At 54.4% G+C, this 21321-nt stretch overlaps 1 protein-coding gene across 1 annotated transcript in view; it reads left to right on the plus strand.

The window, feature by feature from the left end:
* DKK3 (dickkopf Wnt signaling pathway inhibitor 3) overlaps positions 1–19315 on the plus strand; it is a 43352-nt gene extending 24037 nt beyond the window's left edge. Inside the window, exons 5-8 of the mRNA XM_037050059.1 lie at positions 14495–14587; positions 15716–15860; positions 16627–16783; positions 17758–19315. Of these exons, the coding sequence (XP_036905954.1) occupies positions 14495–14587; positions 15716–15860; positions 16627–16783; positions 17758–17977 (615 nt within the window). The 3' untranslated portion in view covers positions 17978–19315. The remainder of the gene's footprint in view (positions 1–14494; positions 14588–15715; positions 15861–16626; positions 16784–17757) is intronic.
* Positions 19316–21321: the final 2006 nt, after the last annotated feature.

Genomic DNA, 21321 nt, shown 5'->3' on the forward strand with positions numbered 1-21321 from the left:
TTTCCTTAACTCTTACCTAACCACCGACATAGGGGGTACTCCCCCACTTTAACTAAAAGGGAGCATAGAGTGACCTACCAAGGTCACACATCTGGAAAGTGTCAGAGTTGGGATTTGGGAATACGTCCATCCGTCTGACTCCAAAGTCTGGACTCCTGCTCTGTAACACCGCCTACCAAAGGGTCTGATGGGAAAGTCGCCAAGTCACCGAGTGTCTGGCGCATGCCATGGCGTGTGGATACACTGAGCACCTTTAATCTTCCTGGAAACATCGTCGGTTGGGTTTCTCATTCCTACTTTGCAGGTGAGGAAACTGCGGCCCAGGGATAATACCATAATTTGCCGTGTCTAATGCATATTATTTTGCCCACATTTTTGAGGGAGAGATTAGGATGTACATTATGCATGGGTAGCACCTGAAATATTTTGTGTCTGCTCTTGTGTTTCGTAACATTATTTGTTACATAAAATTTCTTGTACTACAATATGTTCAAAATTAAATGCTGAAATTCTTTTATAACACAAAAAACAAGTATCTACAAATTTCATTACCTGGCTGGTGTAGCTCAGTGGATTGAGCGCAGGCCTCCGAACCACACGGTCGCAGTTGGATTCCCAGTCAGGGCACATGCCTGGGTTGCAGGCCAGTTCCCAGCAGGGGACTCATGAGAAGCAACCATACATTGATATTTCTCTCCTTCTCTCCTTCCTTTCCCCTCTAAAGATAAATAAATAAATAAATAATAAAAATTTCATTAAACAATTAAAATGAAAGATTTTTTTTTCCTGAAAGTTTGGGCCAAAAACGTGGGTGCACATTACACATGGCAAAATATGACAATTGACTTACCCGGGCTTGGCCAGCAAGAAGAGCTGAGGAAGGAAACACACTTAGGGAGGTGACTGTGGGGGCCCTTCTGTAGTTCATGGCTGGGGCTCGGCTTGGAGAGTCAGAGCAGACTGGGTGGTATGGGTGCCGGCACCTCCCCGGGCAGCACTGGGGGCAGCTCCAGGGCAGCTGGGGTGCCTCGGGGTGCCCAGACCACCTTCCCTATGCCACCAAGCACAGCTGAAGCTTGCAGTGCTCCCTGTCATCCCACTGGCGTGGAGCGAGTAAGACGTGGCTTCTTGGGAGCAAAGGGAGGCTAAAGCACATTTTTCCAGGCCAGAGACTCATGAAGGCTTTTGTCATGCTCATTAACGTAAATGGTTCAGCTTGAAAGGTTTAACAATTCCACAGGCCCCTTTTCAGTCCTCTCTGTGGTGGAACTTTGTGGGCAGTGCTGGGAGAGAGAAAGAATCAATAGTGAGGGCAGGAAAGAGGCGAGGCCCAGGGTGAATGCCAGGCTGGTTCCCCCACCCAGCGGCCTGGCAGGGGGCTGGGAAGGTGACTTTATTCTGCAAAGGGAAAAACAACTTTGTGTTTGTTTTGTGTTGATTTAAACTTTCTTCTCTAACTTTTTTTTTAAAGAAAGCTGAAGGAATTCTTTGAGCTGTAGTTTGAAAAGAGGGCGATCAACTGCAGGCACTAAAGCAGCAGTTCTTAGCCTTGGATGTGCCTCAAAGCCACCTTCGTACCCTGGGTAGGGTCAGGGGGAAGAAACGCACCCTTGTTTTCACTGACTTTTAAGTTAAAGCAGCACGGGCTCCAATCTCCAAAATCAGCAACAGATGGCAGTATCACTAGCAGTGCCTTTGTCCCCAGGAGCAGTCACAGATATTGCCCCATCTCATGCTGTAGCTGCGGTGCCTTTAAATAGCATGTACGCTCACTGCCACCTAGAAATGAAGATCGTTGTCAGGCTGCCAGTGGATCTCACTATTCAGTGTGTGAGTAGAGAAGCCCATAAAACACTGTGTCTCAATTTGGTAACCGTACTTCAGTGCAATAATTTTTCTCTGTAATCTTGTATTTTCCTTTCTTCATCTAAGTGCATTATTCTGAGCAGGGACCTGCAGCCTTTGGGTAGCCGCCATAGGAGTCCCTGGCCGGTGGCCAGTGCCCACCAATGGTTGTTCAGGTTTAGACAGGGCCCCTCGGGCAGAGGGGAGGTTGTTAGAGGAAGTCGGTCTGTTGCATTCCCTGGAGTGGAATCCCCACCACTGTAGATGGGACTTGAACCCCAGTTTTCCCAGGTAATGCTGGCCTCCATTTAGGTGGTTTGAATCCTAAGGCCTTGAAGACCCACTTGCAGGAAACCAAAATTTGGACAAATTCTGGTCACCAGCAATGCTGGGGTCAGGGGCCATCTCAGAGGCAGGAGGGCACAGGAGATCTCAGATCTGCTGTCTGACACCTGTGTGGCCCAGGTGGGAAGCCTGTAGACTCCTGCTGCTTAGGAGGGCAGCGGAAGTTAGGGAAAGGAAGTCCGGGGGCCTTGGCTGCAGCTTGGACATGTGAAGTTGCCTTCCGAGGTGTCTCCTGACCTCCTTCTCACTCCAAGGCCTGTTTCACCAATGGCCTGGGTTCAGGACCCAGACAAGACACCCAGGTGGAGGTTTTTGATGTGTCAGGAGGCATCACATGCCAAACCCCCAGGGCCTGTCTTGCTCAGAGAAGACATCACCTGCTCCCCTGAAGAGCCCAGCCCCAAGCCTGTGGGATGGAGAAAGACCCAGGCTTCACCTGCACAGGGCTCTCCAGCTCCTGTGCCCAGGGACCGAGTCTCAGAATGCCAGACTCTGAGCAAGTAGGTCTTGTAGAGGCGCCATCTCTAAGTGTTAAGAGTAAGTAGGGACATGATACATTGATTACTTTTTCTTCCCAAGGTAAAAAAAAGAAAAGAAAGAAAACATAGGTTAGGCCAAGGCAGCTCTCTGACTCATAAAAAGAGTAAAGGAGACACCAACTGAGTGAATATGGAGAAACTCCATCTTCAGCGATGGAGGGAGGGTCCTGAATAAACCCAGACCTAACTGAGCAGAGCGTTCTTGGGAGCTTTTTGTAATTACCGAAAAGCATCAGTATGCACTTGCGCCCTAACCCTGAAACCTGCCCTATTTCCCCACTTTGCCTTCGGCATTGTTCTTTCCCTTGAAGGCATCACACAGCCCATGGTGTGAACAATACCAGGCTTGTCAGGTGCAGGTAAACAATGTGAATGTGACTAAGTTCAATGCTGCTCCTTGCTTAGTTTGAAGTAAGGCGATTTCATGGGGGGTGGAAACACAAAGCGGCGGCTACCCCACCAGGCCCCGATGGGATCCTGTTTGCCATAGTGACATGGGAGCATCATCCTGGCCTGGAGCCCAAGGCATAGGCCATGGTGTCGCCTAGTCCTGAAGCATAGAGACCCAGAACACCGCTGCCATGGCAACGGCTCTGCTGGCCTCCAAGGCCAAATGCTGTTTATCTGGGGCAGATGCCAGCACCGAGGGCAGCTCTGATTCTGATTGTGTGTGTTGCAAAAAGTGTCCAAGGCCCGGCAGGACTGGAGGCAGAGGATGCAGAATGCAGATGAAGACGTGAGCAGACACCTATTCGACACCAATCTGGAGGCGGAGGCAGAGGGCGGCAGAGATTTGCCTGAGGTGGCTGAGTTTGTGCATAAGAGGTCAGAAGAGGTAGAGCAGATAAAGCCCTTTGAACCAGTGACATCATCTTATGAGAAACAAGAGCCAAGACCTGCCTTCCCACAGACATTCCAGGTGTGACTTCCTGGAGCTGTCTCCTAGGAGACCTGTCTCCTAGGAGACCTGTCGCCGTGACACCCCAGCTCCCTCTCCCCCTAGGAGGGACCATCCTCTCCCCTTCGGAGCGCTGGCCGAAGTTCTCCATGGATCTCCTCCCCATCTCCTCCCAGCCCTGACTCATCACAGTCAGGGAGCGCTCTGGGCTCCTCAGACTATGGTGGGCCCACTGTCCCTCCCCTCCATGTTGCTTCCTTCCAGTGCCCGCCATTCATTGCTCAGAATGTTTATTTTAAAAGAGAGAGAGAAAACATAAAGACCTGCCCTGCGGGCCTCTCTTCCAGCACCACGGGGTCAAGGCTGGGGTCGGCAGTGGCCTCCTCCTCAGAGGACCACAGGGGCCCCTCTAGCAGGTGACCAACCCCGAGATGCAACATCAACAAAGACTGATACTTTATGAAAAATCGCTTGGATTCACAGGAATGCTAGCCCCACTGGACCATTGAACAGTGAGCGGGGAGCTGTGCAGCCAAGGACAATGGCCTCAAACCTGCTGGGCCAAAGAGGCCGTAGAGTGGGCAGGACCACAGAGGGTCGAAGTGGAGATGGAAGGGATCACGAATCAGCTGCTGAGCTGCGAGGTGACCAAGCAGAGGGGTGTGGAGTTGGCCTCCTCGCTCTGAGTGACTGCCTGAGACTGCTGAGAGAAAAACGCCCCAACCCAAATCTTGGCTTTCCCAGTATGAGTCTTGACAAGTCTTACAAACACCTGTTGGTCCTTTGAGCCCAAACATACTCGCATTTTACCCACCTTCCACTGGGAGGATTCTGAGCGCTGGGGGTCAGGACGGCAGGGAGACAGGCCCCCAGCGGGAGAGTCAGGGAGGGTTCATTGCAGAGGAGACATCTGTGCTGCTCCTTAGAGATGAACCAGCCAGGCGGTCCAGAAGCAGGGCTCGGGCTTGGGTGGGCCAGGGGTCAGACCTGAAAGCAGGCTGGAGACTGCCCACGAAGGGCTCTGTGAGCCATGCAGAGTTGGGAGCCGGGTGGGTTGTCTGAAGGCTGCTGAATGAGAGAGAATTAAGCCTTGGAAAGTCAATACTGTTGAGGGCAGCTCACGGCCCCAGGTGCCCCCAGTGATGGAACCACAGGCCCCCTCTCCCAAGTCATCTGGTTTTTCTCTCACTCCACCCGCGTCACTTCATTTTACCATTCCAGTGTCACAGATGAGTCTGGCCATTCTCCGGGAGCGCAGCCTGTCCCCTCCCATTAGGTGCTGATTGAACTGGTCTCATCTCTCTGTTCCCCAGGCCCCTCGGTTGAAGCAGCCTTCAGAACAATTAAGATTAGGGACATGAGTCATCAGATTTGTGTTTTAGGAAGATAATTTGGGCTGCAGCAAGGAGCCAGGTAGAGAGGGAGAGGCACCCCAGGACCCGGCGCCCTAACATTGTTGGTGCCTTCAAACCCGAAGTTCTCCTCCGACCCTTGATGACTTGAACCACAGCTCTGCTCTGCACGTGGGGCTCTAACTGGGTCCTCAGTATGTGTGGTGGACCTCAGAACCAGGCCCAGTGGCTCCCCAGTATCTGCCTTTGGAATGGGGGGCAGGAGCTGTGCAGACCCAAAGCCCAGGAAACGTTGCCGGGGGAGAGGGCAGAGAGAGCCTCCTCTGCTGTTCTGACTCATTTGGTTACAGAGGACTTGGGCATGTGAAGAAGTTTCCTTTGAAATTGAATATGGCGCAACTTTGCCAAGGGCAGCATCACTCAGACTAAAGGAAAGCGTTGGGAAATCCTGTGAGCGAGGCCTGGCAGTGGGACAGCATCCCTGGAGGAGGGAGCAGGCTCTGTTCTGGGACACCCCCCCTCTTCATCCCCGAAGGTCTCCCCAGGAGGCTGGTGAGGAGAGGGGGGCTCCCAGAGGGTGGGGTCTGGGGGCTGCATATGTTGGGGGAGGGAACAGGAAGGGAGAACTGCAGGACTATTTTCTTGAATGACTCTGGCACGGAAGGGTCCGGAGTGAGTGGTCCCCACACCTGGGACGCCCAGCCTGGCTGCAGGGCACGTCCTCCCCTTTCAGGGCTGTGTGACTGGCAGGATGAATTGGCTGGAGCACCCCCAGGAGACACAGGCTTTTGCAGACACCAGGACTTCAGGATAATAACGGCTGGCATCAGCTCCTGGCTCCCGCCCGGGTTTTTCCACAGGGCAAGTTCTGCATCGTGGGTTAGGCCAGAACCTGTGGTGAAGTTTGGGGCCCCATCTGCCCTGAGCTGGCAGAAGTTTCTAGTGCAGCCTCCAGGAGAGGCTGGGGGTTGGGGTGCCCGGTTATGTGAGAGACAAATGTGTATTTTACAGGTTCCTGTGATTAGCCTGTTCTGCAGGCCAAAAAGGACTCAGAAGAACCTGAAAACCTGATTTAGATTGTGAGTGAAGGGCAGACTTCCTGCTACTCTTCCTCAGCACCTCCCCCAGCTCTCTAGACTCCTGGGACCAGGACCCGGCCTTGGGGACCATGCCCTCTGCAGAGGCGGCCGGCAGCCACCTCTCCCACCAGCCCCGGAGGCCTGCTATATCACACTGTCCTCTCCTCTCCCCTTCCTGGTCCCCAGCCACCAGCACTCAGGGTAACCCTGATCTCTACAGAGCACTGGTGGGTTTGGAAAGGGCCAGCCCTGCCCCTCCTCACCCATGACCTTGATAAGTGACTTCATCTCACTGCCTCACTTCCCTTGTCTACAAAGGGGGCTTCACTTGCTCTCCTGGGAAGATAGTGAGGATGAGACAATGGGTGTCGAGGTGCTGAGCACCCAGAGATGATTGAATTGTGTTGATTTTTTTCCTTGCCCCTTAATGCCTGCTTGTCCTCCTTGGCCAAATGGCCAGTCCGGGCCCCCTGTAGTTCTGTGTGACCGTCCTCCTCCTCCTGCCTTCCCCCGGCACAGCACAGGGCTTCCGGGTGAAGCAGGTTGTCTTGTGCTGATGGATTGAGAGCCCTGACTGGACTGACATTCTGGACTTTTCCGTAGGAAAGGTGTTCATTGCTAGAATGAGATCCACTGGCCCAGACTTAAACTTGGGGGAGTTTTCAAGCCCTTCCCACAGACACCAGCTGAACTGCTGGGGGTTAAGCAGGGCAGATAGAGCTGCACCCTTGGGTTTGAACCTGGGGGCCAGGTGCCATTCCTGGCATGCAGCTATTACCTCTTTTAATCTGTGCCACAACCTCATGAGGTCCTCCGTTTTAAAGATAAGGAACCGGAAGCACAGAGAGGCCCAGTAAATGGCCCAAGATCACCCAGCATGTAAGTGAACCTGCTTTCAAACCCGCACAGGCCTCAAAACCCTGGTCTTGCCCTCCTGCCGCCCCAGGTACGCTGGGCACTGCGAGGGCCTGATGGGTGGAGGAAACACAGGTGTGACACAGGTGCGACCCGGCTGTGTGGTGAGGGTGAGCACAGCATCAGAGCTTCACAACCTTACAAGGTGACCCACTGTCAAATCAAGACAATTGGTCCCCACAGTCCTCTTATCTGTGCAACTACCTCTGCTCAGGAGGGCCAAGGTCAGAGAGCAGCCCTGCATCTGGGAGGGACACTCATCTACCTCACGGCCTGCACCAGGCGCCCCTCCCGGGGTATTCAGGGCCGTCCAGGGTCCGGCACCACCACCACCCAATGCCTGGGGCCAGGAAGGACCATCCACCAAAACGCCCATTAAGCAGAGTGTGGGACTCAAGTGCCAGAGCCTGGAGTTTCCTGGTTGGTGGGGAGGCTCAGCCAGGAAACTCTGTTCCGGTTTCTGGGTGCGGCATCCTTCAGAATGTTCCAATGCCCCCCACCGGCCTCCCTTCTGTCGCCTCCCCCAGGGAGATGCTGAAACGGAGGTGCAGAGTCTGGGTGTGCGTGGAGGGTCTGAAACAGCGACTGGGGCTACGGCTGTTGGGGCCAGGGCAGTACCAGAGTCCTCAGACTGTGGTGACAGAGTGCCACAAACCGGGCACCTCAGCAGAAGTGGCTGTCTCTCAGATCTGGAGGCTGGAAGTTCAAAATCAAGGCATCGGCTGGGTTGGTTCTTTGAGGGCTGTGGGGAAGGATGTGTGCCAGGCCCCCCTCTGGGGCCTGTAGATGGCCATCCTCTCTCCGTGTTTTCACACCATCTTCCACATGCGTGTCCTGTGTCCAAGGTTCCCCATTCTGTAAGGACACCAGGCATATTGGAGCAGGGCCCAGCCTCACAACCTCACCATCTTAAGTAATGACATCTTCAGGGTCCCCGTCTCCCAATAAGGTCCCCTTCTGAGGTACCAAAGGGTAGGATTTCAGCATATGACTCTGCGGGGAACAGAATTCAACCTTTAACTGTATTTGGAGGCAACAGGATGCAATGGAAAGGTGGAACCTCGCTTAGGCATCTGAGTCTTGGGGTCGAATCTTAGTTTTTTAAAGTCCATCAATGACTTTGGGCTCTGAGCCTCAACTTCCTCATCTGCGAAATGGAGATTGACCAACAGTTCATGCATTCATCCCTTTGTTCTTCCTTTAATGGGTGGCAGCCACGTGCAAGCCCGTGCTGGGGAGGTGCACTCGGTGGCTGCCCTCGGTGGGCGCTGTGGCATCAGAGGGCCAGCAGAAGCCTGAGCAGGTGCAGACGCACAGCAGGTGCTCTCTGAGCCTTCTCGGCTGCCCTGCCCGCCCCAGCTGCAGAATGCAGCTGCAGAGCTGAGGGCCGCAGGTTTTGGCTGGTGGCGGTGCCCCAGGCCTCTGTTTCATATGCCCTCCCTCCTTCCCCTGAAGATGTTCTTTCCAGGGCGCAAGGCTGGAGAGGAGGCTGTAGACATCCTGGCCCTGGAGAGTTCTGCCCACGTGGCCTCCTCTCTCACCAGGCTTCCTGTGAGTAAGAATGTCTGGGATTCCTGAGCAGGGTGGGCAAAATGCCCTTGGCCAGTGTGAGAAGGGAAGCAAGGCAGCCTAAGGGCCACAGAGAAGCTGTGCCCCACCTGCCCCACACGTAGACATGAGGACAGCCTCTCAAGGGTCCAGGGCTCTTTTCTTCCCTTCCTTTGGGTACCTGCCTCCTCAAGCTGCTCACTTCTGATAAAATCTGAGTGGGAAAATCAAAGATGCAGAACAGGCCCTTTGCCATTTTCCACTATTTCATGATAGTGTCAAAGCACCAGGGCCATTGCCAGGCCCAGCATTCTGCCAGATCCACGGCATGGTCCCCTCCAGCCCCACCTCCCTGGGGCTCTGGCCAGAGCCTTCTAATCATAGCTCTCTCCTGAGGACAACAAAGACGCTGTCCTCTGAATGGCTTCAGCCCAGACTGTTTGTCCAGCTTCTCCACCAGCAGGGGAGGGAGGAAAATGGGGACAGACAGGAAGTGACTGTGAGAACAGAGACTGGAGAAGAGCTGCTAAAGCCAGTTCATAAGTGACATGGAGACTCAGGCGTCCAGGGCCTATGGCCTTGGTCCCGAGTTCATGCCTTCTATCTGCAGAGAGGTGTGGGACTCAGGGCACTGTCCCAGGTGAGTCCTGTCTCCGAGTGGACTGATGAGTGCTGATGGGAAAGAGAAAGCCTCTACCCAGGAGGGGAGGGGGAGGCATCCTGACTTGAGGATTGGACCACGGCCCTGGACTCCCAGCTTCACCTCTCAGCCCGGAGACTCTAGGCAGTTCCTCTACCTTAAATCTCAGCGTCCACATCTGTGACACGTGGATAATCTGCATGGGGGGTTGAGGAGAACTTGTGATGAGCAGCAGGCGCTGGTGGCCCTCTGGCACCAGGACCCTGTGTAGGGAGGCCTCGGAGTCCTGCACTCGGCTCTAAGGTCAGGGCAGGGCGCAGCAGCCGCCTCCCCCACTGCTCTGGAGCACCCAGGCACCCCTGCCCTCTGCACTGGTGAGTGGCTCTGGTTCCCCTTCAGGGTGGCATAGTGTCCCTCCTCCAGTCCTGATGGTCTGAGAGGTGCCCCAAACTCGGAACCTCCATGGCCTCTCACTTTGTAGCTCACCTCCTAGATGCCCTGTGCCCAGTGTTACTGAGGCTCCTTTAAAACATCAGCCCACATGTGCGTAATTACCTTTGGGCACAGGTAAGAGAAACCAGAATTAAGGAAAAGAATGAAATCCTAGATTTCTCAGCTCTGGGCCTGGCTCTGCTTGGGGGTGGGGAGAGGTGGGGGGTAGCCCACCCATGGCCTCCCCTCCCACCCATTAAGTTCTGTTCAATGGGGGCAGACCTAACCTGTGTCCCAGGCCTCTGACACCAGAAAAGGTGGGATCCTGCCCCTACCCATAAGGGGTCCTCAGGAGACACCCCAAACTAACAACCTTACCATGTGGAAAGCCTGGTCAGCATCCAACGAGAGGCCACTCTGCCCCAGGAACTTGACTCCTACGGGCACACGGGCTGCTATACCCAGACGTGCTCTGCACACAGGTGAGTCAGGGATCAATGTGACAGCCCCAAGTGTTGACAGGGAACGAGATGGCGAGTCACTGGTGGAAACATTAGCCCCTGTGTGGACCTGTCTTTCTGCTAACAAGCTGGTCCCCTGACAGGGGTGCTCCCCGGTGAACTGGGTCATGCAGCTAATAAGGAGCAAAACCAGGATTCAAAGTTCAGGCTCTTTCAGCCTGTAGGGTTCACACTTTGGAGTTCCAAGGTTTCCAGTATGATCACAATTCTTAAAGACCTTTCGTAGGGGCTGCTGGGAATGCGGGTCCACAGTCACCAAGCTGGCAGACTGTTAGAACAAACGCACCGAACTTCCTCGAGTGTGGGTCACACTGGACTCACCTGCCAGGCCTCTGGGAGTAGCAAGAACTGTCAGCAAAGGAAACCAGTAGCTTTGGTATATGTGCTTCAATGTTTCAAAAAGTCTCCAGCAAGGTTCCACGCCAAAATATTTTCCATACCTAGAAAAAAGTTAATTGCTTCACTGTGGCTTTGCAGGGAATGCTTTGTCACACATAGGAGCCAGTTTAGGGGACGAAAAATGTTCCTTAGGATGAATGTGTACTTTTCTTATGGGGAGTTGTAAACAGCAGGACCTCACAGAGATTGGTGCTAGAAAGTCTTAGCTCATGTTTTTTTAATTAAAGATCAGGAAGAGGCCCTGGCTGGTGTGGCTCAGTGGATTGAGCATGGGCCTGCAAACCAAGGGGTCACCGGTTCAATTCCCAGTCAGGGCACATGTCTGGGTTTCAGGCCAGGTCCCCAGTTGGGGGTGCGTGAAAGGCAACCACACATTGATGTTTCTCTCCCTCTCTTTCTCCTTCCTTTCTCTTCTCTCTAAAAATAAATAAATAAAATCTTTTAAAAAGAAAAAGATCTGGAAGAGGAAGCATACAGTGAAAATTCTCAGTCAATAGGATTCCTGGGATATGAGAAGTCAAATTCATGGGATCTGTGTGCTTTTTGCTTTGGTTCCCAAATCTCGGTGAATGAATGTCTTTTTGTTAGCCTGTTTGCCACAGTAACTAATACTCAAGTGATTGTCTGCATTCAACACACACCTGCCACTCACCCCCGTGTGCCAACTCTGCGCTGGGCACCAGCACGCATTGTACATGTTGTTTCTCTGCTTTACAAAAGCGGGATTTCATAGTTTTCCCCCTTGCTTTTATTTACCAATGTAAATATCACGTCTGCCTGGCGGCATTTCCCCGTGACATGACCGTGCAGCAATTTAATCGGCTCCCTCTCGCTGGGCATTTCCATGACTTCTGGACTAGAAATAATATCACAGTGCAGCCTCACACACCCCTGTACTCAGATATTTGTATGTGTGGACAAGTGTGTTTGAGGACAGTCGCCTGGAAGGGAAATCGCGCCAAAGTGTACATGCATTTACATTTTGATAGGTTCTCATGAATCGCCTGCAAGAAACATCTAGTTCCACTTTAATCCCCCCAAAGTGTCTGGTTCTGCCCATTTCCTCAAATCCCTACCAACAGTGGACGTTGCATCAGTTCCCTATTGCTACTGTAACAGCTTACCATACAGTTGGTGGTTTAGAAATAGCACAAACTTACTAACTTACGGTTCTGTCAGTCCCAAGTCTGGCAGGAGTCTCACCAGACCAAAATCACCGTGTCAGCCCAGCTGCGCTCCTTCTGGAGGCTCCAGGGCCGCGTCTGTCCCCAGCTGTGACTCTATCTGCACCGCCAGCACAGTCTGGGCGGCCAGTGGCGTCCCCCCGCCTCTGTTTCTGCCCCTCTTCTATGTTCACAGCCCCTTATGACTACATGGTGTGCACCTGGATAATCCAGGAGTTATCTCCTTATCGTCAGGTCAGCTGACTAGCAATCCCAACTCCAGCTGTGGCTTCCTGTCTGTTGGCCGTGTAGCTGGCCCGTCCACAGGTTCTAGGGAGTAGGATGTGGGCATTTGTTGGGGGTGGGGTGGTATTCTGCCTACCACAGATATTGTCAACCTTTTGAATTGTTTTTGTTTAAGGGAAAACATAGTATTCTGCTCTTTTAAGTTGCATTTTCTAGCTTATTGGTGAGGTCAGACATCTTTTTCTATGTGGAGAGGAAAAGCAATTTCTGTTCCTGGGAGTGGTCTATCTATACCCTCCGTCTCCTGTTCTACTGAGTTGCCTTTACAAAACAAAGAATTATAAATTCCTTGAGGGCAAGGACTTTCTCATATTCGTCCCAGTGCTTCAGACCGTGGCTGGGTTCAGAGAAGAGACTGGACGCCTGTGGGCCACCCCCACTCTTTCCCCCTCATCCCATTCTTGTGCTATTCTGCTTGGGAAGAAAGGCCAGGACGCTTCCAGCTGAACTGGCAGAGTCGAGTCTGTGTCTAGGAGAGCATGGTGGCTGAGACAAAGCTCTTCTTGTGGTTTACTTACAGCCCAGTGCACTTAGGCCCCACGGGCCCCCGGGTCAGACAGGCTGTGCGCCCGCCCCCCGGCTCAGCCTCTGACTCGGCCAGCCATCACCAACCCCCACCACCCACCCCGAAACACTGAGCCTTAGTTTTCTCCCACGTAAACACAGTGATGGTGGCATGCTGACATTGTAGGCTGTTGGCATGGGAACAGGGACAAGCACCACTCCTTCCAGGGGGAGGACCCTGCTTGCCACCTCGATCAGTGGGCTGATATGAGTCAGACTCTGGGGAGACACAGAGAAGAGCGATTTTGGTGTTTTGCAAGGCATCAGGCAACAGGCTGTCCTTTGATGTTTTAAAAGAACTCCCAGGAAAGATTTAAATTGCTTTTCAGTGATGCTGGGGGTCAGCCCCTGTTTCTCCTGGAGCCCCTGGTGCAGAGTGGTGGCTTGTACGACAGTCTCCAAGTTGGCCTCTTCCCATTATCCTTCAGAGGGGGCTGTGGGAGGGTGGTATCCAGTGGGAAGGACAGTCTTCCTGGCTGGGCGAGCCGTGCTTGGTGAGCAGAGCGGGACCCTCTGTCTGAGGTGTGCCTGGCTGGGGTCGGTACCAGGGCTGGTGTTGCAGAAGCCAAGCCCACAACCGCCCCAGATCAAATGCCTGCCTTCTCAGGCCTGCAGTGCTGGCTGGAGTACACCCAGACCTGGACCAGGGGCACTAGTACTTCCCAGGGACTGAGCTCATGGGTTCCCTAAGCTGCCTGGCCAGGGCCTCCCTGCAAACCCCCAGCCTACCCACATGTGCTGGTCCCCAGGGGCCCCAGAAGGCTCTGTTGGAAGTCTCCCTGTCCACCCCAGGTGCACAGCTGCCTCGGTTTACAGAGCAGAGTGGGGACTAGCCTGGACCGCAGGCCAGGGCCCCCCGTGCGGGCCTTCCCAGGTCCAGCCCCACACCTGCTTTGGGGATGGAGCATGCCCTGGTCATTCAGGGGCTGGGTCCCTCCCTCCCCCTAGAACCTTCTGTAAGGTTTGCTAGGGCCCCGGAACCCTGCCTCAGGAGAGTCTTTCTCATCCGCAAGCCTCTGACAGCTGCATCTGGAGCCCTGGGCGCCCCTTCTCCCGGGCCAGCGGTGGAAAGAGCCCCCCTACCCTGAACTAACTATCCTGGTGGGGGTCTGTTAGCCTTTCTGAGCCTCCGTTTTCAGTGTGCAGTGCAGGAACAGTCCACCCGGTGGCTGCCTGCTGGAGGAGTCACCGGGGCATCAGGACCGTGGTCCTTGTCACGGCCTCTCTGCCTCTCCTGCCCTTCTTTCCAGGCAGCTGCCAGTTCCTAGTCTGAGCTGACATAGCCCTGCTCCTGCCGGTGACCCTCCTGTGACCTCTTTCTCTGGAGCTGGGTAGTGGACAGATTCCCTTCCTTCCTTCTCTCTCCCATTTCTCCAGCCAAGCGGGGCCGGCAGCCGTGAGAAAGCACCTGGGCTGGTGGAATGGCGGCCATGCCCGCCTCCCTTTTGGAAGCTGGCAGCTGCCTTTGGGTGTCACTCAGACCCAGGAGCCTGGGGTGGGCTCCCTGTGGCCACCCTTCTCCTTCTCAGTCAGCAAGGCCCTGCTGAAACTGCAGCCCTCCCCTTGCAGCCGCCCGGGGTCTGGAATTCATTAGCTCTTTTTATTAAATCCATCTGCTCTGTGCTGGAGACCAGCTCTGGGTCTCCGTGCTTCCCACCCTGGGTGTGAGGGAGGCTGCACACAGAGGCGATTGTGTGGACTGGGTATGGCATCCCAGAGGGCAGAAGCCTAGATGTACCATGTGGGTGAGGCCCTGCCCACCTGGGGGCCTGGATGCTGGGGAGTGAGGGGCGTGAGCCAGGCAGGGCTACAGGGGAGGGCGTCTGTTTCTGAGCCCTGAGCCTGGAGACGCTGAGACAGGGGATGAATGGGGCTTTGCCCTTTTGTGGGGCATGGTGGGCTGCTGACCTGCCTCTCCTGATGAAGCCGCCCCCTCCCCCACTCCCAGGAGTGCATCATTGACGAGGACTGCGGGCCTGGCAGGTACTGCCAGTTTGCCAGCTTCCAGTACACCTGCCAGCCATGCCGGGACCAGCAGACGGTGAGTGTGTCCAGAGGCCTCGGGGCTGCAGCCCCAGGGCCAGGATGCCCCAGCAAAGAGCCCTGGGGAACAAGGCCAGCAGCCAGCCCCACGTTCTCAGCCAGGCTTCCTGCAGGCCTCCCATGGAGCCCCACCACGTCCCTACTCACTCGGAAGAACCTGTCTGTGGACCGCCCCCCCCCCCTCCCTCCATGGGGCCGACTCCTGCAGTGACCAGGAGGCTGTCTGCAGAACCTACTGCTGCAGGGATGGCAAGGGGAGGCTCTACACCTGTCCCTTCCCCTAGGGAGGCCCATCCCATGGAGACAGCCAGCAACACCACAGCAGCCCCTGGGCAGGGAAAGGGCAGCCCAGTGGCCAGCTCCTCCCCCCACCTGCCCTATCCGAGAGGGCAGAAGGAGAGCTGGGAAGAAGCCAGAAGGGGACTTTTCAGAGAGGCAAGGACCTGGGGAGCAGAGACTCTCCCTCCACACAGCAGCTGTTTGGGAAGGAGCCATGTGGCCTCAGACTTTCCTTGTTTTTTTTCTATCATTAAGACAGTCACACATTTGGAAAATAGAGGACTTCTTGCTACTTACTACTACCCAACCCAGCCTCGTCCACGGTTCGGAGCCGCAGTTGCCCGCTGGGAGCCTTCACTGAGCACAGCCGTGGGGGACCCGCCTTGCTCTCTAATTGCCATTCCCCATGTGCGACTCCCACGTGCCTGACTTCCTGTGGCCTTTCCGGGCTCGTGCAATCAGCTTACAAGAATCACATTGCTGCTTGCATCTGGGGGCCCTGAGCCACCTTCTCTCCTGACCTGGGGACCCAATACGAAAGGGGCAGGGCACAAGTTTGTGGGCAAACCACAAAGGCTACGTCCTTTAAAGGCAAAATCTCAAGCTGTGAGGGAGACTCAGGTGCACGCACCCCATCTACTCCGTGCCATTCTCCCAGTGTTCTGACCCTTCACGTCTGCCATACCAGCCCTGCTCCGATGGCTTCAACGACCCCCATGCCCCCGCCCCAACCTAGGACCTCAGTTTCCTCCTCTGTGCAGTGGACGGTGTGGGTTAGCTGACCCGTAGTGTCTTCGGGCCCTCCCAGGCCTGGGCGTCACAGGCTGTTGTGTCCTCTCACCTCCAGCTCTGCACCCGGGACAGTGAATGCTGTGGAGACCAGCTCTGTGTCTGGGGTCACTGCACCAAAACAGCCACCAAAGGGAGCAACGGGACCATCTGTGACAACCAGAGGGACTGCCACCCTGGGCTGTGCTGTGCCTTCCAGAGAGGTGGGTGGCTCCCTCTTGGGTGCAGCGTAAGCCCTGTCCTAAGCTCCACCCTCCCACTCCACCTCGCTCCCCAGGCCTGAGGTAGCGCCTGGCTCCTGTCCTGTTCCCCGTGAACTGGCTGGCCCCTGTCTCTTCCCATCACCGTGCTCACTGCCCCTCTGGGGTGAGGTCAGCTCAGGCACTCTCCCCTCCCACGAGTGTTTCTGAAAACCTCTCCCTTGGCCGACCTCCCCATCCCTCCGGCCCACCTGGTACCTGCTGCTCCTGCAACTTTCCTCAAGGACGGCTTTCTGGCTATCACTCCCCTGGGGGCTGCAGCCATTCCTGATCTGTCACTTTAGTTTGACCGCCCAGTCCGCCTCCCCAGCCGTGGCCAGCTCCAGCTGCCCTGTCCTCCTGTCTTCACTCCGCAGCCTGTTTGGGATCCTCACGGCCCCAGCCTGAGCCCAACCACAGTCTGTTGTTGGTGCTGTGTCCCAACCTTGAATACCTTTCTTCCATTCTTAATTTCTCTAGACCTTTGGCCTCAAAAACTAGCACATGCTGCCTCTTCCAGGCAGTCCTCCTCAACTGCTCCAGTCCTCCCAGCTCATTCTCTCTTGAGCCCACACTGCCATTCTTGTTTCCTCTCATTCCACTTTTTCAATCCAAACATCCACATTGGGGTTGAGGGTGGGAAGTGGGAGGCTGCAGCCCGTTTCTCTGCTCCCCACTCCCGGTGCCTGCCTTGGTGCTGGGGCACGGGGGTGACTTTGTCCCGTTCTAGGCCTGTTGTTCCCTGTGTGCACACCCCTGCCTGTGGAGGGGGAGCTCTGCCATGACCCTGCCAGCCGGCTCCTGGACCTCATCACCTGGGAGCTGGAGCCGGACGGAGCTTTGGACCGATGCCCGTGTGCCAGTGGCCTCCTCTGCCAGCCTCACAGGTGAGACCCCACCTGTTCTCCTTGTCAGGGGCCAAGCGGGGATGAGATGCCACTCAGGGGCAGGAGCAGGGGGGAAATGTGGATTCAGTTCAGGATAGGTTTGATCTGAAGTGTCCTTGGGTCTTCCAGATGCAGGGGAACAATAGCAGTCAGACCGGTAAGGCAGGCTGAGGAGAAGGTGGGGCCAGGGCACAGAGTGGGGCTCGTCCAGATGGTGGTTGAAGCCTCCTAAGTGGGTCGTCTGGAAGGAGGGTGTGGAGGGAGAAATGGTGAGGGCTGAGGGGAGCCCATTATGATAAAGGACAAGCAGAGAAGGAGCCAGCAGAGGTGGCTGGGAAGGCGTAGTCAGAGCGGTGGGAGGGAAACTGGGGGAGTCGGCCCCCCTGGCGGAGGGCACCAGCGATGGTTGGAAGCTGCCGAGAGACCAAGAAGCACCAGGGCTGTGTGGCCATGTCCCAGTGCGCATCTTCCTAGGCCTCTCAGCAACAGCTCCTCAGTCTTCTCTCCCTGCAGAATCCAGGGTGGCTGGGCTGATGGCACTTGTCCCTGCCCCACAGGCACAGTGACGTCCTGTCCCACTGTTCAGGGCTGCTCCCCCCTGGAGGCCTGATGGGCAGCGGACTGTACTCCTTAGACCCTGTGTCCTCCGGGTCGGCCCCAGGGATACTGAGCCTGGGAGGGTCAGTCACAGGAAGACAGACCTGCCCCTAGAGGTGGGGGAAGCTGCTTCTCAAGTACCTTCTCCAAAAGTGAGCCTCCCTCAGCAACCCTTGCTAAGGCAAGATGTTGACAGGAGGCTAAGACTTGGAGAGAATTTAGAGGAGGGGTTGTGGAGGTGAGACCCGGAGACACACCCACGGCAGCACCAGGTAGAGCCCCTGTCTCACACCCAGGCTCCCCGTGTGGAGAGCCCAGCTTTGCCCCCACGGGGAGCCACCGGCCCTTGGCTGAGCCACAGCCCCGTCACTCCCCAGCCACAGCCTGGTGTACGTGTGCAAGCCGACCTTCGTCGAGAGCCGCGGGGAAGACGGTGAGAGCCTGGTACCCAGAGAAGCCCCCAGCGATTATGGAGTTGGTGGCTTCATGGAGGAGGTGCGCCAGGAGCTGGAGAACCTGGAGAGGAGCCTGTCGGCGGAAATGGCTCTCGGGGAGCCCGATGCCACCTCTGAGCTGCTAGAGGGAGAAGAGATTTAGATCCAGGCTTGTTCTCCGGGTAGACGTGCAATAGAAGTAGCTAATTTATTTCCCCAGCTGTGTCCTCTAGGTTTTGGCTCACCAGACTTTTTTCCATGGCCTCTTCCCAGAACACGTTCCCTCTGGCCCGAAACAAAGTGAGGCGCTGCACACTCGTCCAGCCCCCCAGGCAGCGAGCGCGCCACTCATCACAGTTCTGGCGCCTGGGGAAGGCTCCACTTCCGGTGTGGGGGTTGAAGGCAGAGCAGGGATGCGAAACTGATCCAATTATTGGCCACTTTGCCTCTGTGGGTTGGCAGATGGCACATTTTGTTCTGCGTCCCCCCGGGAAGGGATGGGAAAAATGCAGAACTTCCTTGTGACAGGGTTTGGGGAAATGTTTTTGCTCGTATATGTGGAGTAGTGTGCCCTGTTGCGCAAACGTCAACCTGGCGAAAATGCAACCAATGAACTTTTCTCGCAGTTCTTCGCATGAGTTACAGGTACGCTGTGCCTTCAGCTGCTGCCGGTGAATTGTGCTCATTCGTCCAGCTTTCCAGCAGTCCCTCAGCTCCTGCCTCTGTGCCACGTGCAGTTTCACATCCACGATCAAGTCACACTGTCGCCACAACCCAGGGAAGGGGCGTTGTTCTCCCCAACTGTCAGCATCACAGGGGCTCAGAGATGTCACGTTGCTCGCCCAAGGCACACAAGGGAAGACCCAAGCAGTATTTCCCTCAGGTGTGACTCCAAGTTGGGCTCGCCCACTGCTCCCCACCAGCCTTGGTGCCACCAAGAGTACCCCCTAAAAAGAAACAGAATGTTTTTTTTTTTCTGAGGCACACCTGGCATTAAGGTTAAACCAGTTCACACATCTCTGTCACAGCCAGCTTCTACTCCTAGAAGTAGCGGTCTCCCCAGTGTCGGGGTGGCCATCCCCCTAGTGGTGACAAGTGGTATTGACACTGTCCCCCATGGTAGGTAGTTACATTAGTAACTTTGAAGGTACTTGACTGGAGCATAATATTTAAGTTAACTTGCCAGAAACAGTACTTGGGTAACTGTAGGGCTAGGATTATAAATGAAATTTACAAAATCACTTACCAGCAACTGTAGACCATTATCAACCGCGTGGAGAAACTCAGACCATGCCAGGCTCTGTGAAATATGGTTGTGATACCCACACTGAGAGCACTGAACTGTATGCTGTTCCACAAATGATGTTTTCAGGTGTACACATCCAGAGTCATTAAATTTTACACTTGCACACCATTGTATAAGCATGCTTTCTTCGAGATTTAAATTATGTATAAACACATATGTTGCATTTGGAAATGAAGTATAAATCACTTAAACTCTTTTGTAGTTCTTGGACTTCTTTTTTTCCTTTTGATGTGAGTAAATATAAAAACACTTTCAGCCAGAAAAAATAAAATAGAAGTGACCTGCATCCTAAAAAAAGAGAAAACTCTTCCATGTAACTAAATTTTCCCTGCAACTAAAGCACACCTCTTTAAGCATGAAAATATTTCAGAAATGGTAGCCATTTTTGGATGGGACTCAGTCTTCAGAGTGTCAGTGTTTTGCCGTCTTCGGAAAGAGTAAATGGAATGTGTATGGCTTTTCTCTTGGGGGGGCTTCTTTAGTCCATCAGTTCTGGCCCATAGCAGAGTAGGATTTTCAGGGACTGTCATAATAAAGCTACTGTATATTAAGTTCAACTGGGTGGCAGGCAGTCTGTATTAATTCACTTAATCTTCATGGAGTATTTTCTTCATTTAACAAATGAAGAAATGGAGGCTCAAAAAATTAAGTGATAGAACTGGAAGTCAAACCAAAGCAGTATGAAGTATAGTATGCCCAGGATCAAGTGATAATTTGAATATCAAACATAGAGTTGTTCTCTCTTCAATGTTAAAAATCAGTCCTGGCTGGTGTGGTTCAGTAAATTGAGCGCAAGCCTGTGAAGCAAAGGGTGGCTGGTTCGATTCCCAGTCAGGGCACATGCCTGGGTTGCAGGCCTGGTCCCCAGTAGGGGGTGCAAGAGAGGCAACCACTCGTTGATATTTCCCTCTCTTTCTCCTTCCCTTCCCTTACCCTCTCTCTAAAAATAAATAAATAAATAAAATCTTTTAAAAATTTTACTGAGGACCGACTATATGTCGGGTCTTATATTGTGCCAGGGAGACCATGGAGATAAAATCAGGTTCCTCCCTCATGGAGCTCGTATGCAGGTATATTATCTTGCTCTACTTTGCCATCATAGCCAGAAAAATGCAAGCACAGGAGAGGCGTTGCCAAATAATTGGCTGAAATCCACATATAGAGTAGTTCTTCACTCAGAGTTCCAACTGGGATGTGCTGAGGGTTCGTCGGAGTTGGCACTTGCACCCTACTGCCTGTCTTTCTCCGGGACCCAGAGTCCCTGCCAAGGGAGACAGGGCAGACGTCCTCTCAGCTACCCAAGACTAGCCCCAACCCTCTTTCTGCTCAACTCCTCCCACCCCACCGCAGAGACTGGGAAAGCCCTGTGCCCCCTGCAGCTAGGGATGACCACAGGACCCAGTCTGAGTCCAAGACGTGTGAGGGGAAGGCTGCCAGTTTTCTGGGAAGGATGTTTTCCCTGAGGGACAAAAGGAAAGCGGCCACACCCTCCACCCCCTTCCTTGGTTCCCTGCCTTTGAGTTCAGGGGTTTAGGATGTGCCATTTGACACTGGCAGCATCTCGTGGGCATCCAAGCGCTGTCAGCAGGGCCGCGCTCTTCACTGGAGGCTGTGGGGAAGAAACCAGTTCCCCGCCTCTTTTAGCCACGAGAGGTCACTCTCACCCCAGTCTCGTGGTCCCCTTTGGCTTCAAAATCAGCAACAGGTAGATTGCTTTTCGTGAGTCACCTACCTCTCTGGGTCTGTGCAGCTGGAAAAGGTTTTTTACTACTAAGGATTCATAGGGTTAAATTGGGCCCACCTGGGTAATCCAGGGTAATCTTTCCTGTTAGAGCCCTTAACCTTAATCACAGCACTCGGGCCATGACTCTGCCCACCACGGAGGGAGGAGTAAGACTCGGAGTCCTCGCTGACGTCGGAGGGGAAAGCAAGCCTGCCATCGGCTGTCTCCTTTTCAAGTAAACCACCAAAATGGTTATAAAACTGCTGTTAATCTTTTTGTTATTCGAAGTCCAAAGCATTCTCACCTAATGTGGGAGAGACCGCCCTGGGGAACAAAGGCCAACAGGAGAACAAAGTAGAGCTTTGAATCCCAACCCGCCCGCTTTCCACCCCCAGGGTACAGCTCGGGAAAGGCCAGAGTGGAAAACGGAGTATCTGCCCTCCCGGCCCCCCAGACCGGACCCGCGCTCGCAGAACGA

Source organism: Sturnira hondurensis, unplaced genomic scaffold (genome assembly GCF_014824575.4).
Source record: "Sturnira hondurensis isolate 20B ecotype Veracruz unplaced genomic scaffold, ASM1482457v3 Scaffold0006505, whole genome shotgun sequence".
Classification (NCBI taxonomy): Eukaryota; Metazoa; Chordata; class Mammalia; order Chiroptera; family Phyllostomidae; genus Sturnira; species Sturnira hondurensis.